General features: G+C 36.9%; 1 protein-coding gene across 2 annotated transcripts in view; it reads left to right on the forward strand.

Annotated features, from left to right (window-relative positions):
• The window catches only part of GLIS3 (GLIS family zinc finger 3), a 592,145-nt gene that overhangs the window by 435,814 nt on the left and 131,882 nt on the right, over positions 1 to 24,449 (forward strand). For both annotated transcript variants that reach the window (XM_072597414.1, XM_072597422.1), the window contains one exon: positions 5,959 to 6,069. In XM_072597414.1, the coding sequence (XP_072453515.1) occupies positions 5,959 to 6,069 (111 nt within the window). The remainder of the gene's footprint in view (positions 1 to 5,958; positions 6,070 to 24,449) is intronic.

Raw genomic sequence — 24,449 nt, forward strand, 5'->3', positions numbered from 1 at the left:
GTGACTTTTCTAGGGTTGTATAGCTAAGTGTCTGAGATTGGATTTGAACTCAAGTCTTCCTGACTCCAGGCCTAGTACTTGTGTCACCTGGCTGTATTAGTACTTCAAATATTCATGATTTCATAAAAACCCCTCTGTTCCTTCATAGATGGTTTCTGTGAGTGGTTATGGCTGAAAAATTTAACTCATTGATTACTTGAGAGTCAACTGTTTGGGGATGAACATCTTTGAATTTAGTCAAGCCAGTCCTCATGTAAAATTCTTAATGGCCAAATGCAGTCTACGTCAGTACCTAGAGCTTTTCCAACTTAGTAAGACCTTTTAGTTTGCTTTCCACCTGCATGGACTTGTAGAACCCAAGATTCCATTTCAACCACTATGAAGCATTAAATCTGGTTTTAGTAGAACAGTAATATGATAGTAGTATAAGGTTGTTGTTGTATTCATCCTTCGTTTGATGACATGACTTACAATTAATTTTGTTTTGAGTGAGGGAGGTCTGTGCAAAGTCACCAGTCACACTTTCTCCTCGTGAGCCATCTGGATCCAGTGACCAAATATTCATCAAGATGACTGGAGATGGCCCAGGATGCAATGGGAGACCTTGACCTTTTAGGCTAAGGCCTTTTCAGGTACTCACTTAGAGGGAGGTAATACTCATGCAGTGAATAGGCCTCTTTAAGAAGTAGTCAGGGAATAGCCCCTTTAATAAGCCAAAGAAAAAAATAACCCAATAAAGCTGTTCATGTCAAACAAAAAAAACAAAGTAGCATAAAAAGGGAGCAGCTAGGTGATAGATTGCTGGGCCTGGAGTTAGGAAGACTCATCTTCCTGAGTTCAAATCCAGCTTCAGACACTTACTAGCTGTGTGACCCTGGGCAAATCTCTTCATCCTGTTTGCCTCAGTTTTATTATTTGTAAAATAATTGGAGAAGGAAGTGGTAAACCATTCCAGTATTTTTGCCAAGAAAACACCAAGTAGGGTCATGAACAGTCAGTCGGTCATGACTGAAATGACTGAGCAAAAAATAAAAATGAAAAACAACAAAACATAAAGAGGTAGTGCCATGCGATGGCTTAGAAAGTTGACCATAAACCAGGAAGACCTGAGTTCAAATCCTAACTCTGACTGTACTCTCAGTATGACACTAAGCAAATCACTTAATCTCTCAGTGATCTGGGAGACAGATCTATGACAATAAGCTCTCCATACCAGCAAAATCTCGGGTCTATGACTGAGTCTCAAAAATAGCTACTATTTATATAGAATTGTAAGGTTCATGAGATGTTTTACACACACGATCTCATTTGATCTTCTCAATAACCTCATGAGGTAGGCGGTATAAGTGTAACTATCTTCATTTTGCAGCGATAGCATTCAGCTAATTAATCCCAAGGGCATAATTTAATGGTGCATACCATATCTCTGCAGCCACTTGAACTTTCAGATAAACCCTGTGAAAACAATTGCTTTTCACTCTTATGCCTTTAACTCTCTTAATGTCCTTTATCTCTCATTTTCATACACCTTTCAAACATCTCTGCTTATTTTTTTTGAACTCCCATAATACGCTATGTTATTTGCTTTTCCAATATGCATGGAATTCTCCTCATATGTGGCCAGTTATGACGACATGTAATTCCACTTAACAAAAGCATTGGGATAAATGTATTATACTTATCAGGTATCCCTTATCCCACATTCTTGCAAATAATGTATTCATGACAGTACTTTTTCAGTGTTAATATTCTGGCATCTATTATTAAACCATAGCAGAGCTTGAGTTTTAAAAAGATACTGTTATTTCTACACACCTTCTCATACATATTTACAATTATTCTGATATCATCGTTGACATCTTTCTTACATTTTTATCTGTTCCTATTTGTCACTAGTGATTTCAAATATGCAAACATTATATGCCTTTGAGGGGGGATATTTCTATGTAGAAAGCTTTTAGATGCAGTCAGGTGGAGCAATGGATAGAGCTCTCGACTTGCGGTCGAGAAGACTTGAGTTCCAATTTGATACGTCGTAACTGGGTAGCAAGTAGTAAGTCGGTTCATCTCTGTCTGCCTCAGGTACCTTTATGTGTAAGATGATAATAACAGTACCTACTTATAAGGATAGTAGGAGGTCAAAGTGAGATACTATGTGTAAAGCACTTAGGAAACTTAAAGTAACATGTAAATACAAGTCAGTGTTAGTATTCATTATACAACATGTTGACAATATATATATATAACTTATATATGAACATAACATATGTAGAAACATATGTATAGATAAATTAAACATATTAATATATTAAGTATATACCACATTTAAAAAATTGTGCTGAATGCTAGGGAGGGGCCCCTGTCCTCATGGACCTTATAGAGAGAGGGCATGACTTAGAATAAACCTATTAAACACACATGACAGATAAGTGCAGGAGAAAGGTCCAAACCAAGTACTATTCAAAGTATGAAGAAGAGAATCATTGCTGACTGGTGGGGAGGGAGAGGGTCAGGAAAGTCTATATGGAAGAGATGGCATTTGTGCTGGGAAGAAATGCAATAGACAGAGTTGTTGGTAGGCTGTTCTCTGCATAAGAAAGAGTATGGCATCAAGCACAGGAATCAGGCCAGTACAAGGCTGAAAATCACATGTAGAGAGGTTAGTGTGATAGAGTGCCAGGTTAGGAACCCCAAACTAAAAAAGACTGATCCATATTTAGCAGTCGTTCAAAAAGTTTTGATTAGAAAGGGTGACTTGGTAAGATTTTTATATAGGGAAGATTCCTCTGGAAGTAATATGAAGAATTCGTTAACAAAGCCGGTTTGAGAACTACTGGCCTAGAAACTTCTTCTGCTTGCTTCTTGTGGTATGAAAGTGATCCTGGCCCCTCCTGAGGTATGCCAGGTGAGCACAAGCGGTAATCAGTGCTGCCCAGATGAAAAACATAGATTTATTGGGGCCAGTGATGGAATGACTATGTTATTTGATCAAGTCCAAGCTTAGCTAAGTTAGAAGAATCTCATCACACAAGTTGGCCATAGGGTAATGAAGTTTTATACCACCAGCACCCATGAAGACAAGCTCCTTAGGAATGGAGGGATTGGCTGTGTTCAGGCAGTACCCACACAGGTAAAAATCACAGATCCTTGAAGAGTACAAGGAAATATTCCTCATGCTATAAAATTACTAACGAAGTATTCACCTTTATAAATTTATTCTGCAAAAGACTAACCTTTTACAATCCATCAACAAGCTCATCATTCGTGAAACCGGTTTTGCTCATTTAAAAAATCATTTAATTATTATTTTTGAAAACACGTGTTTTGTGTTTGCTTGTTGGTGCCATTATATCCAATTGGATGGAATATTTTCCTAGTCTAAAAAAATCCTAAAATATATAGGTTTTTCAGTCATCAAACTGTGAATTAAAAGCTGAATGAAAAGGACAGATATTTGGGTTGAATCCAGAGGATAGGCACATATATCACATAGACTGTAAAATAGTATTAACTCTATTTGTTTAAAAAAAAAGATTAACTATTTTCCGAATTAGACAAGTGATCTGGGGCTTTCTATATCTGAGTTCTGGGTTACAGATTGCAAGGATGAACAAAGAGAGGATGAGCATGTAAAATGCATCCATGTTATATATACATGGGCTCAAGTGCTTCTTTGACCAAACTCCAAAAAGAAATATAAATGATATGTTGACTCTGCATTGTTCTGCATTATGTAAATCTCTCCTCTCTATCAGGAAAGGTAATAAAGAGTTGATTTTTAAATAATTAATTTATTTATTTTCAATTTTCAACAATCACTTCCATAAGTTTTAAATTTTCTACCCCTCCTTCTCCCATCCCTCCCCAAGATAGCATGCAATCTTATAGGAGTTCCCCACATACATTTTTATTAAGCACATTTTCACATTAGTCCTGTTGCATAGAAAAATTAAAATGAATGGGAGATGCCATACGAAAAAACAAAACATAACCAAGGAAAAAATAGTATCCTTCATTCTGAGTCCTGATTCTACAGTTCTTTCTCTGGATGTGGATTCCTTCTTGCATCATGAGTCCTTTGGAAATGTTTTAGGTCCTTGCATTGCTGTGAAGGGCTAAGTTTATCAGATACAGTCCCTGTACACTGTGGCTCTTACTGTGTATAATGTTCTTCTCGTTCTGCTCATTTCACTCAGCATCAGTTAAAGAGATGATTGATTGCTTAAATGCAGAAGTCATCCTCAAGGTCAGAATGATTGCCAAATGGAAAAGAAACAAAAGACCATTCTAAAATGGTCATGGGAATTCCTAAAACTAAATCTGGCTTCCAAAAATTAGGCTCCTAGAACCACAGAGCTGGAATGAAAGTTGCAGATCACCTAGTCCAACTTCTTTATTTCACAGATGAGGAAACTAATGGCCAAAGAAGTTAAGTGACTTGTCCAAGGTAACAAATGGTATTATATAGCTGAACTATGCTAATTAGGGTAAATAATGATATGGCTTCAGAGTGGACTGTGAGATTCTACCCATTCTCTGAATCATATTGAACCCACTAAATAGGAAGAAAACCATAATATAAGCTTTCAGGAGTAGGGTAATGTTATCCCCACGTAGCCTGGTCTATACAATACCAAACATGCTGATTCAAAAATGGAAAAACCTAGTAAGGTAATGTGTAGATGTTGTCTTTACACAACAACAGGGGATCTAGATATTTGAAAAGAGTAGGACTTTTGACTTGTTCTTAATTTGTATTTATATAGTGGCCATCTTGCACATGTGAACTTAATGGATCACCTATCAATTCAAACAACTATTTAGTTAATTACTGTTTCCATGTAGTTTAAATACATTTATTTTCTAATTTCCAGCACAGGGGACCAGGAAAAAAATTTGATTGGTAAAGGCCCATTGTCTCAAATGTTTACCATCACTTTTCATTATAGTTGGTATGTGTATTGACAGAGATGCATTTTGCATTACATTTCTAGTACGCTCCAGAGGCCATGTCCCTGAAAAGCTAAAAATTTACACTTTACCAAAATTATGTAAACATAATTAAATGGGACATCAGCATGTAGTCTCTGAAATGGATGCCTCTAAGGTCTTTTCTCATTCTGACATATACTAATTCTATGATTCTGAGTAATCGCAACTTGTTAAGACGGCCCCATAAACAGCAAGACCAGTTTTTTGACCCCCTACAACTCACACAACTGTGTAGGTGGCCTGTGGTGAATAGGAGTCATCAGGACTTTGGGTCACATCAGAGTCAACCAAATGCTTCTAGATATTACGCTTGTAAAAAAGCAAAATTCTTCTTCAAAACTAATCATCTGAAAAGCATGTAAAACAACCTGCTGCAGTGGGTCCTGTTTCTCATCTGATATCTTTTATGCCTGTTTTTTGCAACATACATTTTTTTTTCTCCTCATGCTACACTAACTTTTCCTTCTTAATTCTTTCTCTCTCTGAATCAGGTCTCTTCTGTAACACTTCCCAGTCTTTTCTGGACTATACTACAACTTCTTTACCTGACTCACTAAAGAATGTGTGTTTGCTAGTTTCTGACTATGCCAAAGATTACTCTCAGGGCAGAACAATTGTAAGTACATCTCGACACACTCCCTAATAATTTCAATGTTAAAAAAAATTGTCACAGGGTTTCATGCTCTACAGGCTGGTGAATTGTAAAGTAGATTCTTAACAGTGATCAAAGATTCTCCATCTCTTTGTTTTGGGTTTTGCTTTTCCCCCCACAAAGTCTGCTTTTCTTTTTTGACCTGATATAAAATTACCAGGTTTTTCTACATGGATTTTGGGTTTGTTATCCAGTCTTTGAGATCAGACTCGGTGACAATGCATGTTTGGGAAATCAGGAGGCTTAGCATGGATTTTTCCCTCGTTTGCCTCATGATTTAACCACAGCTGTTTCTTTGTTTCCTTTTTATTTAGAAACCTTATGCATGTCAAATTCCAGGATGTACCAAACGCTACACAGATCCAAGTTCCCTAAGAAAGCACGTCAAGGCACATTCTTCCAAAGACCAACAGGCAAGAAAAAAGGTAATTTTTCAGAGTTCTGCCCAGTCAGGAAAACACATCCTCAGGTATTGGTATAGCATAAGCACTGTGCTTAAGGTGTAATGTGTTTTAGATTGTTTAATGAGAGAAGTCTTCCGTGAAGAAATGTTAAGCCTAGTGTTGGTGTAGCTAATATATCCAGATAGAAATCTGTGGATTGATTGATTTGTAATGAAAATCAGAGAAAATAGTGGTAGAGAAGTTACCTGAGTTGAAAAGTCAACCTGTGCCAAAAAATAGAGCTGAATATTTAGTAAAAAATATAAATGGGGGGGGGGGGGAATTCCCTGCTAGATATGTTCTCATAAAATATTAGATAGTTAAAACTGTTCCATTCCCAATAATATAGAAAGCAAAGGCCTTGAAAGCAACATACTTAGTAAACATACTACAGCCCCTCCCTCCTACCTTAAACCCCCATCTCACTTCAAGTGAGGAGAACAAAGCTGGTCATTTCTATCTGTGCAAATTATTTCTGTCTCCCACTCCAAGTATTATCTTATCAAGAGGAAATTTAAAAGAAATGCTTCTGTCGTGGCAGCCAGCTGTAAAGACTGCTTTATGTTTGTGGGCATGTAGGATGTCTGATGTGTGTGACAGCCAAAAAACCCCCAAAATCAGACCCTTAAGGTTCAAATGTCCTACCACAGCAATAAACTGTGTTGACCCATTGGGGCTGATTCTGGCTCTTGGGGCATTTGACTAATGATGAGTTCTATATATGACTTGTAACCTCAGTGGTTGCCAGAATCTTCTGAGTATCATTTGAGTCCCCTCTAAACAACCCAGAAGGCAGTCTGAGACTCATCTAGTTTCAAGAGATTGAACTGTATGGTCAGGGAATCAAAAGACAGTTTCAGGTCAGCCCCCTTTCTAGTCAGAAGCTATGAGTTCTTTTACACTTTGAAATAGATTTAGTGCTTTTATGTTGGTAAAATGCTCTACAATCCTTTGTGTTGTTCATTTTCCCTTCCCAAAGAGTTGCTAGCACAAGGTTAGGCTGAGTGCTCAAAGCTATGACCTCTTGTGAATGAAGGAGAGTGGTGCCTAGGTGCTGAAGAATTAGATAGATGTTCTCAATCACGTGGGCACCCACCCTGGGAAATGAAGTACAGGAATCATGGAAACCTCTCTTCTGGAAATACTGTCGGACTTATCCAGCTCAGACCCCATATGGTTAGTATTTGCAATATTTAGGCACAGGCTGGGCTAAAATGTGGTACCTTACCTGGAAAAATAAAGATTATGTGCCTGCCTGTTGCATTACCAGTGAGGGAAATGGTTGGCTCAAGTAAATTACTAATGCAGACAAGAGTAAAAAGAAAATTATTTAATCCACTTAAAAGCACAATCCACAGCAGAAATAATTGCGGAGAATTAAAGGGGATCTAGCAGAGCTGCTATTTGGATAGCCCCGTGATGGTGATTCACAATTAACCATGAATAAAAACTGCCTTCCATTATAAATGTTCCACAATTGGATGCTTCACTGATTCGTTCTGGCCTTGCTTTATTGTTAGTTCGTGAGATTTTTACTATAGCCTCGAGTCCACAACACAAATGACATTGCAGGTACTAGCTCAGCCCATTCTCTTTTTCTTTGAAAGAATGGAGTGAATGAAAAAAGATATTTACTGAGTGTTTACTACATGTTAGGCATTGGGGTTACAAATACTTAGAGTAACTTTTGGTGTGGAACACAATATATGAATTGTACATAGCAAAATATATGGAGCAGGGATTGCCTCAATTCCCTTTTTATATACCTAGTCCAATGCTTTATATAGAGTAGGCATTTTATACTTGTCAATTAAAACATACAGTGCTATTTTTTCAGACCTAGAAAACATAGATTTGAAGATTTCAAGAGCTGGAAGGAACCTCGGAGATAATCAAGTTCAGGGATTCAACCCTTTTTGTATCCTGGTCCTCACTGGCAAACTTTGTGATGGATCCTATGGACTCCTTCTCAGAATAATGTTTTAAATGCATAAAATATATAGGATTACAAAGGAATGACAATGAATTACAGCTTAGAATAATTACAATTATCTTGAAATACAACTACCAAAATATAAAAAAATACTCAAACTGGAGGTTAAGAATGCCTGATTCTAGTTCAGTGTCCTTATTTTACCACCAAGGAAAGTAAAGCCCAGAGAGGCTAGAAAACTCCTTTAAGGTCATCCACTGAATTGGTGATCCAGCCAAAATCAGAATCCAGCTCCAGTCATATTTAATCCAATGTTCTTTCTAACACATCACAGATTCCTCTCTTCTCATCTCTTATTCAATTTAAAAGAGGCAGCATAAGGAGGCAGAAGACTATCAAATGGAAAGAAGGGTATCTTTAGGAAATTTTTTTGATTTTCTTTTGTCCTTATCCCAACTTCTGTGTAGGGAATCAGCAGATTTTGCTGTGTGGAAGATACTCGCAACACCATTTAAAAATAACAGCTTTTAAGACCACAAAATAGAATTTGAGGGTCTATTCTTAGGCAACCTTCAAAAGGCCATTTAGACAACAAGGAAATGAACTTTCTAGGACCATTAGCATAAAAAGATGCAAAATCATGATGTGCTTTTCACACTGTCATCAAAATGAGTTAGTCTTTTGTGTGTCATTGGTACTGTCATGTTCATTTCTAGCAAATAGCTAAGCTGGACTATGGCTTGTTATTATTTCCAGGCCAGTGCTTACTTTCATATTTTTAACCTGTTCATCTACAAAGCACTTAAAGACAAAAATGAACATTAACCTCAGGAGGAGCAAGGCTAACACATTTGACATCAATCAATTTGAATTTTCAAACTTTGCATTGGCATTCTAACATATAATGTTTACAAGGTACAATGGAGTCACTGGACCTTTGAGAAATTCTAATTGCTAACTCACATCATGCTTTGGTATTTGAAATATTTCCTGGCAGTTATAATAAAAAAATGCAAGAAACAATAAACCTTTTAAGGCAGAATTAAGATTATTTACGACTTTAATTAAAATAGAAAATTGGCATCATGTCAAAAAAGCCTTTACAAAAATGTGAATTCATCAAAAATAACCATAAAAATTCCAAGGTGATAAAGGCATAGTGGGGTAATAGTTCCAGCCCTAGGGAACTGTTCTGTTGAAAAGAATGAAACCCTTTACTGTCACACCCTGTTAGTCATGGATCCGTTTAATATATCCTGCCTGACTGCCTCTAATCCTCTTTTTAACCTCCCCCTAGACACTAAATGACATTATTTTGGTGTCTTAAGTTGCTGGCTTTATGAGCCTGCACCCTGAAATATGTTCCAGAGACCAGGCACCTTCAGCCACAGGAGAAATTTCTAGAAGGAGATGGCAGAGATACCACATATCCAAGGATGAACAATTCCCAGCCATAAATCTCTTGTTTTTGTCCCCACACCTGTTGAAATTCATCTTTGGAACCCAGTGTCCAGTATTCATCCCATTTCTGCCAAAATATACACCTATTTCATGGAAGGAGGTGAAATAAAATAAGAAAAAGCCTAAAATTGTAGTTAATTGGTATGCAAGCTGTGCAGAAATATTCTCTTCTGCAGAGGAATTGGGATAATTTGACTCATTGCATGCAGAGTAACTTTTCTCATAGCATAATATGTGCACACCCACACAGCTCATCAGCTGGTGTGCAGACTTCTTCCATCTAATCTGCTTTGCAGATCTTGAATCCATTAAATAAATGATCTATACAGGTAAAAGAGCATTGAAACCCAGAGTCACCAGCTATGTTCTCAACTGGGCATAGAATTGATCCTGTAGGGTGAAAAGCAGACTTGTCTTTCAATTCAGTATTCTGAAGGGAGGATGAAAAAAGACAATTCAGGCAATGAAGCACCTGCAGAAAATTTTCAGCACTACAAAAGTTTTATCAGATTGGTCTTTTCCTTCCATTTTTGCCTTTGGAGATCTATAAGCAAGGGTTATTTCCTTCCCTGTTAAATTATCTTAATTGAAAACGAAAGTGACACGAATCTGGAAGTTAGGGATATTAAGAATGAGTCTTCAGTCTGTTTGATGCAGTTTGGGGAGGGATTCTTGCAATCACTCACTTTCAATCTCGGACAATGAATCCCCTCATTTACTTTCGATTCAGAGATGTCATGAGAAAAGTCACAAAGCACAGAATCTAAAATTTGTACAAATACATCTGGTGTTTATACTTGCCATCTATAAAAAACTAGCCCCAAATATCCTTTAGGCTAACCTTTAAGGTAGAGCAGTTATAATACTGTATCTATATATCTATATCTACATGTAATATACTATAGTATATATCTAGAACTAAATATAGTGTACAATATATACTATATACTATACTATACTGTACCTTCCTCTCTTCCTAAAACCTGGCTGGAGGACTGTAATAACTAACTTTGCAATCTATCACCTTCTTATCAAAATAGAGTGTGGATTTGCCCTGTTTAGGGTAGTATGTATGCCCTTGAAAAGCTGAGCAAAAATTTAGGGCTGGTTAATTGGATAATATTAATATGCTAGAGGATCACATTATTTAAAGTAATCCTCTGATGAATTCTTTGTCAAAGTAAATAATTCTTCTGTAGAATAGTCACCATACAATCAATCCTATTTATTTAAAATTAAAATACACCTGTATGAGTCAATGGAAATAAGATCATCTTTAATGTCCTTTTCAACCTTTATGTTGAATTAGTGACAATTTCCATTAAAAACAGTACTAAGTAGTAGACTTCTGAATAGTATATTGGTTTAGGTGTTTTAAGTTAATTGTTTTAAGCTAATAGAGGTTTTCAGTAGAAGCCTATACTGGGATCTAAGAGACCTCTTCAACTTCATAATCCCACTGCTCCCCCACCCTCAAAAGCAAGACCATGTCTGAACTTACAGGTGCCCTCTTCCGGTTTCAAGCTGCCAATACCGCTTCCTGCTTACTTGAGTGTAAACCTTAGTTCCCTTTCAAGAAGGAAGCCACATGCACCTTGTCTTATTCCCTGATAAAAGCATCTCCAGACTTCTAATATGTGGGCATTATCTATAGGTAGGAGGTACTCTGGAACCATAGAATCTAGACTTGATTTACCCATCTTTTCTTTCAACTAAGATGTCATAAAAGTATTTAAGAGAAACATTCATAATTTGACCTTTAGAAAAGAATTAAGTTAAAAGTTAAAAAAAAAAAAAAAAAGCAGGATGGGTCAAACTACCAAACCATTGGTAGCCTGTCTGCTCAGTCTGAGAAAACATAATACCTAAAAGATCTAACTTGCAGTCACTTTGTTCACTGGTAACAGTCGCCCTGATTTTTGCCTGGACTTCTGACCCCAACCAGACATACCCTAAATGAACGTCATTAGGGATCTGAATGAACTGGGTGAAATATAGGTTATTAGTAGCCAGGATGAGAATGTGGATGAGTCAATGCAAATCAATGACCACTGTTAGAAACACAGGTCAAACTGCATGACTTCCTGATGATGAATAAGTAGTGACGTCGTTCTATCCTGAGAGCAGTATATCTCTTCTCTCTCTGCTCTCCCTAGCAGTGATATCATCAACTACCATGAGTTAAATTATTATTTTTATGCAGATGACACCTAGATCTATATATATCTGACTATGCTTACTTTCCCAAAAAGTTCAGTCTTTTATAGCTTATTGACTACAGGACGTTTCCAGTTAATTTTACCATAAGCAACTTAAGCTTAAGATATCTAAAATGGAACTAGTTACCTTTTCCCCCATACCCACTCTTCTTCCTGACTTTTCTATTTCTTTAGATGGGCCCACCCATACTTCTGGGCACCTAGGTTTTCAACCTCAGTTATCCTTGACTTTTCATTCTCCTATTTTCATATAGAATAAGTTGCCAAGTCTTGTTGATTCCACCTCCAAGGCATCTCTCCCTTTCAGTCTAACTCACATGATCATCCCCTTGGGGCCTTATCACTTGTCTCTTGGAATATTGTAGTAATTTTTTAATTGGTCTCCTTGCCTCAACTTCCTACTTTTTAAAATCCATACTCCACAGTTGTCAACGTGATAATGTATGCAGGTCTGATCACATCAGCTAGAGGCAAAATTGATAGAGTTCTGGGCCTGGAGTCAGGAAGAATCCTCTTCCTGATTTCAAATCTGGCCTCAAACATTCACTGGCTATATGACCCTGGGTAAGTCACTTAACCCTGTTTGCCCTGAGTTCCTTATCTATAAAATGATCTGGAGAAGGAAATGGCAAACTACTCTAGTATCTTCACCAGGAAAACCCAAACTGAGGTCATGAAGAGTTGGACACAACTGGAATGACTGCACAACAAGAACTGATCATGTCAGTTCTCATATTCCAGCTTCTGATGTGTTCTCTGGTTGTTAGTCATGCCTGAAATGAATGCTCTTCCTTCTCATCTCTCCCTACTGACTTCTCTGGCTTCCTTGAAACATCACCTAAAATCGCATCTTCCACAAGAGACCTTTCTTAGCCTCTCTTGATTCTAGTTAATTCTAGTTCCCTCTACTAATTATTTCCTATTTGTCCTGTACATAGTTTTTTGTATATATTTATTTATTGTCTTCGCTGTTAGATTGTGTGCTCCTTGAGGGCAGGGTCTGCCTTTTGCTTCTTTTTGTATACCTGGGAATTAGCACAGTTCCTGGACAGTATGTGTCTAAGGTGGGATCTGAACTCAGTTTTTCTTAATATCAAGTATAGCACTTGATTCACTATGATTCACAATGATGATACCAAGATTTTAAGCCTAGGGGATAGAGGGAGCATTAACAAAATCTAGGGAAGTCAAGAAGAGAGGTGGATTTGAGGGAAAGATGAAATCTGCCATTTCAGACTCAGTGAGTTTGAGGTGCCAATGACATGTAAAGATAGAGGGGAGGCATTCTAGGTTCTTAAGGAGAACACAGTTTATGAGACTGACCTCCAGGTTCAAATGTGCCTAGGTAGACTAGTGTAGCCCAAAATGGGCAGATGATTGGAATGAAGGTGTTGAATCCCTGAAGGTCACAGTAAAAGTCAAGATGAAGTCAGACAGGAACTTTAGGGTCCTGAAACTCAGAGATAAACAGAGCTGTTGAGGTATTTGGAAAGTGATCATGTGGGAAAGGGAGATATTTGTTCTATTTGGCCCCTGATGGTAGTACTAGGAGTAGTGGGTTGAGGTTTTAAAGAAGCAATTTAAAGCTTGAAACTAGGGAAAAACTTGCCCAAGTAAAATGGGCTGATTCAGAAGGTGGAATAGGTTCCCCTCACTGAAGTTCCTCTAGCAAAGGCTGAGTGACCACTCGTTAGAAATCTTGCAGTGGGCCTTCTTTGAGGGGAGGTATAAGTTGTGCTAAATCAATGATGTCAAAAGCAAATAGAAGTAGAGACACTAAACCTTACTTAAAGATCTCTACAGGCTTCATGTTGACTTAGAAGACCAAAAATTACCATTATCTGTGTAGTTATATTTTATTGATTAGGTGGTTAAGTGGTTCAGTGGGTAGAGCCCTGGGCCTGAAATAAAAAAGACCTTAGTTCATATCCAGCCTCAAACACTAGTTTTAGGACCTTGGACAAGTCACTTAACCCTGTTTGCCTCAGTTTCTTCCTCTGTAAAATAAACTGGAGAGGGAAATGGTAAGTCACTGCAACATCTTTGCCAAGAAAACTCCAGATGTGGTCATGAAGGGTTGGACATGGCTGCACAGCAGCAACGATGTTTTATTGTATTTTTCTTTTATTTTGTTAAATATTTACCAATTATATTTGAATTGGTTGGTCCTATTTGGGAGTGTAACTGGCAGTGTTTTTGACCCCTCAAGACTAGATGGCTGCTGACAGTCCTGAACTTTTTGTAATAATCATTCTCAAGAATTTATTTTTACTTGAGATTCAAACTCAGTGACAATTAGAATCAGTAAATTGTACCACTACTTGATACTTGTAGCTTTAAAACCTACAATTTCATGTGACAGAATTTTACTTTCTTTTTCATCTAAAATTATTTGAAAAGCAAAACTGTCACATTTTATTGAGCTCTGCATAGACCACCAAATAAATACCCAAAGAATGAGGGCATTTTGACAATCGTTCTCGTGATCAACTCAGTATGTATGGTATCTAGCATTGTCCCATGTGCAGTGAGTTACTTACTAATTGCTTTTTGATTGATTGACTGACAATCTTAAGCTTTCTTCTAAACCTCACATTCCCTTGGCTGATTAGTTTCTGTTCAATCCTCATGCAAATAATTAGCTAAGTTGAGTGGGGGGGAGGGAAGGAGGTAATGATTCAGCTGAAATTCTCATGCTACTTACTTACTTAAAGAAAACAATACCAAAGACCAACCCAGTCTTACAAATGCCCTTGGTGGGAGTTCTATGCTTTATTTCAAAGTCTAAAGAGCTGCCTGAGAAAATGAGTGGTGGTGACTGGTGTTTTAAAATGTTTACTGTGGTATTTACCTTTTCTGTTCCTTGAACTCAATTCTAATCTCCAGCTAGGACTGATTGCTGTCTGAGATGCTATCCTTAATGGCAAGTCTGGAATTTCTACTATATTCGAGCTTTCCATATTCTTCTCTCTCCCTCCATCTTTATTTGTTGAATTCGTTAACTGAGCTGGGAAGACTTTTTTTTTCCAGGATGCCTTCACACAAGTACCTTAAGAAATCTAATTTATAGGCAGTGAGTAGAAGTTTACCTTTATATAGACCTTTGGGTAGGAAATAGGATGCAATTTGATCTTCTTATGATCTAGGCTCCTTAGTATTCCAGACCTGAAATAAGGGGACTGATGGGCTCTTGGCCAGGGTTGGAATGTACCTAACAAGAGCTGATAAAAATGTATTTTCCTGGAATCTTGTAAGTCTAATCAAAAAGGCTTTAAACTGAAAAGGAAGAGAGGTAAAAAAAAAATTTGCTTTCATATACCATCAATTGAATTACTGTGGAGAATAACTATAATGCAGGAGAATAGTAGTAGAAATGCCCAGAAATTCATGGGAGAAAAGAAGCCCATGGAAGAGGCCAGGCTCAAATTTAGAAATTATTGGCAACAAGCAAGGTGAACTTAGAGATACTAAGGCAAGAATACAAATTTGGCTTCATAGACCTCACTGGAACTTAGTGAGATAACAGAATTTCAGAAATGAAGGAGGCCTCCGTGGCCACTGAACCTGACCTATACCCCCAAAGAATCCTCAGTATCGGGTTATCTATCAGTTATCTAGGATTGGCTCTAAGACATGAGCTGAGGGGGAAAACTCACTAACTTCTAAAGGAAGCCCTTACATTTTTAGAGAGCTCCAATTATTAGAAAATTTTTCATTTTATTATGTCTTAATTCACCTTTTTCTTTTGTAATTCCCATCCATCACTGCAATTTTAGGTTTCTGGAATCAGACAATTACAGTCTAATCTTTCTTCCACAGGACAGCTTTGCAAGTACATAAAGATAGATATGGGATTGAAATATAACTCTGGAAGGGCATCTGAGTGCAAATGATAAGGATAGATAAAAGAGGACGTTATGGTATGGTATAGTGTATATATTAAGAAGATATGCTCATGTGAGAGAATCCAGACACCACAGTAGAAGGGGGGGCACCGGTCCATCAGAACACATTTATTAAATACCTACTATGTTGCTATGTGCCCAGGATACAAGTGCAAAGAATAAAATAATTCCTATGTGCGGTGACCTTACATTCCAATGAGTCATGGTAGAGAACATTGGAGTGAAGATATACACCAAAACAGAGGTAATAGCACCTGGTACTTAGTAGGCATTTAGTAGATCTTTATTCTATTGTATTTTAGGGCTATTTTAGTATGCTACAGATTCCCTGAAAGGAAAGAGGAACTTGAGGATTTGAGAAAATCTATCACCAGTCTGGCATAGAGGCTTGCTGTAATTGTGAAGGACTACAATTATCCAGACTTCTGTTGGCCTCTAACAGGTCTTCCAGCTCTAAAGCTGTGATCAGTCAATCAGTAAACATTGATTTAGTGCCTATGATGTTCCAGGCAATGTGCTAAATGCTGGCGATACAAAAGGAGGCAAAAGACAATCCTAACAAATATGATCCAAATTCTCATTTTGAGTCCAATACACTATCCTCATAATATTCTTTCTTTCTAAAAGTCTGGTAACCTTGTATAATAAAAGGAAATGGCTAAGCACCATATTCAGGATTCAGTCTCATTAAGCGCACAGAATCCCCTATGCCAACCATCATTATTTGAGGTAGAAGTATCAAACATTCATTTTTTAGCAAACTTTTGGAGTTACTAGGTTTATATGTATGTGTTTCATGGAGATAACAGAAACAAAATGCATTTTGACTGAATTTTTGTTGTTATTGAAAGTTTAATATAGTAACCTGGTCTTTTCTATCCATATACTTTTTAACAAGTTTATATTTACTTGTAGAAACTATAATGTGTAGGCATGTTATCCCTACCTCTTTCCCCCCTAACTTTTTAAAATAGACATCATTAAAAGTCATGTGTTTCTTAAAAAACATCTTCAGATATTTTGACAATATCTTAATGCCTAGCCAAGAATTCATTTGATCCAAGAGAATCATGGAACACTTTTCAGTTGTGTTTAGGAAAGAGGCAATCTCTGGAGCAAAGTATTATGATGATCCATTTCCCCCAAATCCATGAAATTTGGACAATGGGTACGAGATTATAGATTTAGAAGACTGAAACTGCCTAGAAATTAGCTTGATTTCCTATTCACTCTCACTATACGCTCCCAAATATCAGTATTGGAATCACAGAATATCAGTCCTTGGAAGTATGTTCTAGTCTGTTCCAGAGGTGCAGAACCTGCAGCCTCATGGCCACATGTAGTCCTCTAGGTCCTCAAGTATGGAACTTTGACTGAAGCCAATAAAGGGAAATCTTCATAGTATAGGGTAGAGTCGCATCTGTATGGACTGCTTCCTGTACATCTGATTAAAGGGGTTGAAAAGACTCATTAACAAACCTTTGTTGGCTCATTTCAGCAATCAAGTGGAAATTCTTTTGTGATTAGTGTCTCGAACGTAGCAGACAGAAGTGGTGTTAAAAAAGTGTTGTTAATAGAAACTGGTATTTTTTCATGTTTGCTGCATTTTAATTTTTGAAAAGTGTTTTCACACCCACAATTTCATTGTATTCTCTTGCCCTCAGGAGTTATGATGAATCTGGTATTTACTGAGAATTCCTTTTAGGTTTAGTTCTGATATGTATGTAAACTCAAAAATAATAGATTTAAAGGTAAGGGAGAAAGTTAAGCGTTACGTCTACAAGTAGTATGTTCCTTTCTTATGTAATTCAGTCAAGAAGTGAGCATTTCTTAACTGCTGACCCTCTACCTTCTCAAGTGAGACCCTTTCCACTAGCTACTGAGCAGACTAAAAAGGAAAAAGAAAAAAAATAACCTTCACCCTCAAAACTTTACATTCTGATGAGATAACATATAAAAATCAGAATATGCAAGGTAAATTCAAGGTCTATGGAAGGTAAGCTTCGAGATGTTGCCTTACTCTAAATGACCTGTACCAACAATATTCAGGACTGACCAATGCAAAGCCATCTATCAAAGCCTGCTCCTTCAGTATAATCTTGGCCTTTTGCCAGACATTTTGGCAAACTGTTTTTCTCCCACTCAAACAATGAAAAGCCTATTGAAAAAATCCTGACAATGAGTATCATTTGTCTTTGGGATTATTAATTGATTTTGGTCCTTTAGAGTGGATTTTAGTCTACATTTAATGGTTGGAAGACCTCAGTAGGGATAAAATTTTAGCCAGCTTCATTAGATTTTCGAGTTTTTAGAAGTAATTTATTAAAATTCTAAGAACAGAAGCACATTGAGGGACACCTTTAATGGAGTTAAAATAGAAGCATGAAAGTATGAGACCTCAGGATGGGGAGGTTAGGAAACTTAGAGGTCCCACCAGTACAGTCTTCCTTCTAGTGCTAGAATCACTTTGAGCTACATAGCTCAAGGATTAAATCTATTAAAAATTCATCTATTAGATCTAGATTAAATCTAGTTCCTCTAATACATAATAACTTCTAATATTTGAAAGTAGATATCATTGCGTATAGAAAGACTCTATCCTTGGGCCTGTGCTGTCCAGAATTTCATCATTGACTTGAATAAAAGCGTAGATGCTATACTTGTCAAATATGTGTAAGATGTGAAGATGAAAGAGAAGAAGGGGTATTCTAGAGCCAACTTGGTGGCTCACAAAAGCCAATTGTTAAATTTTTAGTGTGAGCCTTTATACTTTGGAAATTGGCAGATGCTACAAATCAGTGCTTGATTTGCTATTGTGGTGATTTCTAGACTTAAGAAAGTAATGAAGAAAATGTTAATAATGCAGATTAAACTTAATAGTGTGTCATGTCTACATTTTTTTTCTTCCCAGAAAGCTGGTGGCTAAACACTTATTAGAATGAGCTAGTTGTTAAACATTTATCAGAACAAGAGCTGGTTGTTAAATACATAGAATGCCCTTGGAGAAACTATAATTATTTTGAATAACAGAACCCAGATGCCAGAGGTTCTAAATAGACAGCAATGTATTAGATGAAATCTCACAAGGATAAATATAAAGTTCTATACTTGTATTAAAAAAAGAGAAAAGGTAATCATTCTATTTTACTCTGAAATCCTACTGTTACATCTGAATTCTGTTTAGTTCTGAGCACTGTACTTAAGGAAAGGCATTGACCAGTTGGTACATATTCAGGGAAAAGTGAGCACAATTGTAAGAGAGGCTGGAAACCATATTATATAAGAATTGGTTGCCTGAAGAAGTAGTGAATTTTCCATTACAGGCATTTCTAAGTAGAGGTTGGATGACCACTTGTTGAGAGTGTTATAAATATGGTTCCTAATAAGGTCCAGGCTTGACTTAATGATCTCTTAGACCCTTTTCCATTCTGAGATTTTATGAGCCTGAATCATATAATAAATGACCATTTATCAAGTAAATATCTGTCTCAGCAGCCATCAATGACAGCTGAATGCTATTATAAGGACAGTGATCTAAAGTAGCATTCAATTTATTGGTAAATGTTCAACAATTATCTCTGCAGGAAAAAAAAAAACAAATTATGACCAACACACTTATAAGTTTAATGTTCATTATTAATATTTTAACCATTATTTCCTTAAGACCATCAACAAAATGACAAATCCAGCTCTGATTTGTAGTATTGAATAATTTCTATGGTATAAATGCTCACATTGAAAATTTAACATTCAGCTCTCATGAGCTGAATTCAAGCTGGCTCCAGCACATCCCTAATTTAATATGTTCCTGGACTTCCTAATACCTGATGTTAGCTTTAAGGGTTGAAAATACTCATTTTCTACTATTTGCCCCTGATATTAAAAGTATCGTTAGATGGAGAATAGAGGTTGTCTTGCCTCTGACACATACTGGCTTTGTGACCTTGCAAGTCATTTAACTACTCAGTGATCTCAACCACTAAGACTATAAATTACAAGAGAAGGTTCCAATCTGCATTGATGGAGAAAATTCCTCTCAAAGGACTCTCTATAGGAAAAAAAAAAATCACAGGTTCATCCCTTCTGCATGTCCCCAGAGAGATGCAGGGTTGAGGAAGAATGAAATTCTTCCTTTCATTCTGCCAATTCGATAAATACAATAAATGCTGTCAGTTGAGGATGAGTCCAAGGCAAGACAATTTTGAGTCATTCTAAATTAGTCTTAGTACAGAGTATATCATAAATCATGGTGGTTCCCAATTCTTTGAGTATTTAGATCCTCTGTAAGAATTCTTCATTAGCTTTAGGGATCCAACACTAATCCCTGCTTTCCCCCCAGAGTCATCCTGGATCTTGGAAGTGGTCCCAGAACTAGGACAGAGATATGAGATGCATAGTTTTTAATGGGAGGAGGTGACTGAAAAAAAAAACAGGGAAGGTTTAAGTAGGTCATTATGTAAGAGGTCCTGAAGAACCTCTTCTATGAATATGGATAACTTATGGAAAAGGAGGAGACCCTCCAAAGGAAGAGGAATCAACTCCTCCTAATTGTAGTGGCTTCCCTCTATTAATTATTTCCTGTTTATATATATATATATGTATATATATAAATATACATGTATACACGTATATCTTACTTGCATATGTTTGTTTGCATGTTGTCTCCCCATTTATATTTTTATATTGTGAGTACTGCAAGGTCATGGACTGTTCTTTGCCTGTTTTTTTGTATCCTCATCATGTAGCACAGTGCCTGACACATAGTGGGTGCTTAATAAATTAGTAGGTGCTTTATTGGTTGATTAAAAGGGTATATGAAGGGATTACAAAGACCAGTACTTATTTTACATACACCTAACCCTTATTCTACTTTCCAGCTTGGCATAAAATGAATAATTTTAGCCATTAAAAAGAAGACAGCTTAAAAGAGTATTTCACTCACTACCTCGCTCCATTTTATCTTTCCAGGTTTATTATGCATCATCTTCCATCCAACCAAACCTCATTCCTCATACACAGTCTCTATGCCTTTGCCTCATCCTGGGAATAACTCTCTCTTACCATCTGCCTCTGAGAATCCTTACCTTTCTTCAAATCTCAGCTCCTACTTGTACCTATTTATTTATGTGCTATCTCCCCCATTAGAATGTAAGCACCTTTCACACAAGATTTTTTCTTTTTCTCTTTCTTTTCTTTTTGTACCTCTATCACTTAGAGTTCCTAGCACAAAGTAAATAATAAATGCTTATTGAATGACTGATCTCCTCAAATTAGCTGAGAGGAACATCCCTAGATTGTTTTTTCTTTAGTCTTAACATATTTTGTGTGTGTATATAGATAGACAGACAGACAGACAGACAGACAGACAGACAGAGACAGACAGACAGACAGACAGACAGACAGACAGACAGACAGACAGACAGATAGATAGATAGATAGATAGATAGATACAGAGATCCTTTAAATGCCAAACAGAGGGATTTTTATTTGATTCTAGAGGCAACAAAGATCCACTGGAGTTTATTAAGCCGAAGACTGACATGGCTAGAATTGTGCTATAATATATCACTTTGCCAGCTGTGTGAATGATAAATAGAAGAGAGAAGAGACTTGAGGCAAGGAGACCTAATATGGGGATACTACAGTGGTTAAGGTGAGAGGTAATGAGCTCCTGCCCTAGGATAATAGTCTTGAGAGAGGCAAGAATGGGGTGGAGGTAAAAATAATGTGGAAGAAAAATCAACAAGACAAACAAAATTTTGGAACTGATTGGATGTGTTGGGTAGGGAGTTTGGGAATTGAGGACAATTCTGACAGGATGGTGATTTTTTATCAAAAACAGCAGAACCAAGAAAAGGGGAAAGTTAGGTAAACACTTGAAACTACTTAAAATGATTGTCAACTTCCATCTTTGAAAGTACCTAATGTTAATTATCAATTCTTCTGCCTGTATGATTTGGTTAATTGCTCATTATCCTCTATTTGCTTGTCAGCACAGTGTAAACAGGTAGAATCTCACTTTAACTAATATTATTATTATTTCCAGTTCTCTAGAATAAAGCCATTTGCAATTCCTAGGTGTAAATTGTGACTTTGAGCAAAACATTTAACCTCTTTGAGACTCAGTTTTCTCATTTACAAAATGAGGAGATTATACTAGGACTTAATCACTAGATGATTTTAAGAACCCTGATAGCCCTAATGCACTAGGGCATGATTTGCATGTGATCAATTTAATTAAAAATAAAAATCCTATGTAATTTTAAAAAGGAGTACAGTAACAGTAGTGAGAGTACTGCTCTCAGAGAGAAGACGTGGATTCAAAATACTACTCTGGTCCTATTGATATCTTGATGGGGCAAGATTCATTATACTGAGCTCAGTCTTGGCACCTTAAAAATTGGGAAAATAATGCATTCACTAGCACCTCACAAAGTTATTGTGACAAAAGCACTTTTTAAAAATCTTATGGTACTATTAGAGTATGGTCAATGATGACAACAAAAATGATATGTTTTTAATCTTGTAATTTTTCTCTGAGTTTCTAAAAGCTTCCAGGCAGTACTTCAAAAGCAAATATCTTTGATATATGCCAGACAGAAATAGTTCTAAAGGGCAGTACTGTTGGCTCATGGTGCAAAAGCAGGAAATGGCCTTTGTTAGTTTCATTAGTATGTTCAGCACAGACATAAGCTCAGCGTATCAAAATTTGCTGTTTGTCCTCTGGTCTCCAACAGTATTCTTCCACACAAATAGTCTCACCATAAACAGCCAAAAGAAGACTTTTACATTCATAGAATTTGAAGGGTCATAAGATTTAGAGCTGGGATGGGCTTTGGAGATCATCTAAGTAGAATACAAGCACACAAGAGGTGCTTATCAATCAATCAAAAAGTATTGATTAAGCAGTCACTTACTTTGTACCAAGCACAGAGCTAGAACCCAGGGATGGAAGTAAAAAAGGAGAGGATCCCTACTCACAAAGAATTTATATTCTAATTAGGGAAACAAAGACATGTGAAAATATAGAAAGCATAAATATGAAGTTAATATAGAAAAAATAAGTAGCTGAATACAAGGTAGCTTGGGAAGGAAGGCACTAGCAGTTAGATGGATCAGTAAAAGTTTCATGTGGAAGGTGGTGCCCGAGGTGAATCTTAAAGAAAGAGAGGAATTCTTTGAGGCTGAAATGTGGAGGGAACATATTCTAGACCTGAGGGGAAAGCCAGAGTTGAGTGATAACGACTAATAACTATCTATAAGCAGAATTTAGCTGAACCCCAAGGACACGCAGCTAATGAGTGGGAGAGCCAGAATTAAAACCGAAGTCCTCCAAATCCAGTGCTTTTTTTTTTTTTAAACCATAACTTCTGCATATGATGTCAGTTAGAATTGTTATGGAAACCACTGTTTTTCACTTTGCAGATGGCATTTGTGATTTGGAATTACAACACCCTGTTTATGTGCATTTTTTGCATTGAGGACATTCTCCAGTATTGCAACATTTGAGAAGTCCCCTGCCAACCAGCAATTTTCTCTGAGCATCAGTTTTATACAATGGAAATGGAGTAACCATTCCATAAACCCATTGTGTCACGACTGAATAATTTCTATCCTGTAGCCTGCAGTCTTAGATTGTGCCTGCACAATTTTTTAGTTTAAGTTTCACTCCTGAGGATGCAAAAAAAAAAAAAAAAAAAGATAAAAAAAATCTAGTTTCTTCTTTGGAGAGCAATTGAACTTAAGGCTATTTCCTCTATTGTTTTCCACGGAGTCTCATTTAAAATATTTTATTAATGCAAAGAGAAATGCCTTCAAAGGCTAAGGGTCAGTGAGCAGTAGCCATGACAACCAGGAAACCATTCTGCAGAAAAAATGCAGTAAAGAGTAAGTGTTTTAATCCTTAACTTTAATCCCTTTACTTCCTGTTCTCAAAATGAAATATAAATCAGGCACCGTGCAGCGCAGCAATTTTTCCTGAAAGGGATGTTGGCAAAAGAGGATTAGTAATGGACAGAAGTGTTTAAGGAATTTAATCACACAATTTGTTGTAAAACTTTTGAGACTACGAGTGACCAGCTCCTTTGAGTGTGGTCAATGAGAAACAACAAAACGTACTTTGAAAGTGATTAGAGAGCTAGCGAAGGCAGGCACCCCTGTTTATTGCAGCTGTTACATCATTGCCGCCTGTTGTAAGGACATGAGAGATCAGGGAATTGGTTTGGTGCTCCCCAATGGGGGAGGTGGCAGACTGGGGGTCTTTCAATGGCGGCCGAAAGTCATGCTTTTGATCTTCTAGAAATGAGAGGGGAAAAAATAATAAAGCTGGCTGTATTTTTCATCCCACTTTTCAGCCATGCTTTGTTCCTGTGGTGGGTATTAAAAGGATGTGTCTTCTCTGGTGAGACTGCTCTGGCATTTAAATTTAGAGGAAGGATGTCCAGCTGCTATGGACTGTAACAATGGGATGGGCACCTGGGGAGAAGTCTGTTAATTTCCTGAACATTGGTGACTCTCATATTTGTTTCTGAGGTGTTACTTTACCGAAAGTATTAGTTGGTGTGAATGAATTCCTTCATTATTATCTACGTTCTACTTCCTAGGCTTATGAAGTGATTTACAATAATAACAAATAATCATGGGGGAGGGGTGTGCTAATTGCTATGATGGATGAGCTATATGGAATATAGAATGTATGGAAATGAATTGAGACATGACAGAAGATTGAGTTTATGGGCTCTACAAGACCCAATAACTGAAAGAAATGCACCAGGTCTTATAAATAGTGGGAAGAAGACTTAACTAGAAAAATTTCAAAGAATCATTGAATCTCCAAGTTTGAAA

This window comes from Notamacropus eugenii, chromosome 1 (genome assembly GCF_028372415.1).
Source record: "Notamacropus eugenii isolate mMacEug1 chromosome 1, mMacEug1.pri_v2, whole genome shotgun sequence".
Classification (NCBI taxonomy): domain Eukaryota; kingdom Metazoa; phylum Chordata; class Mammalia; order Diprotodontia; family Macropodidae; genus Notamacropus; species Notamacropus eugenii.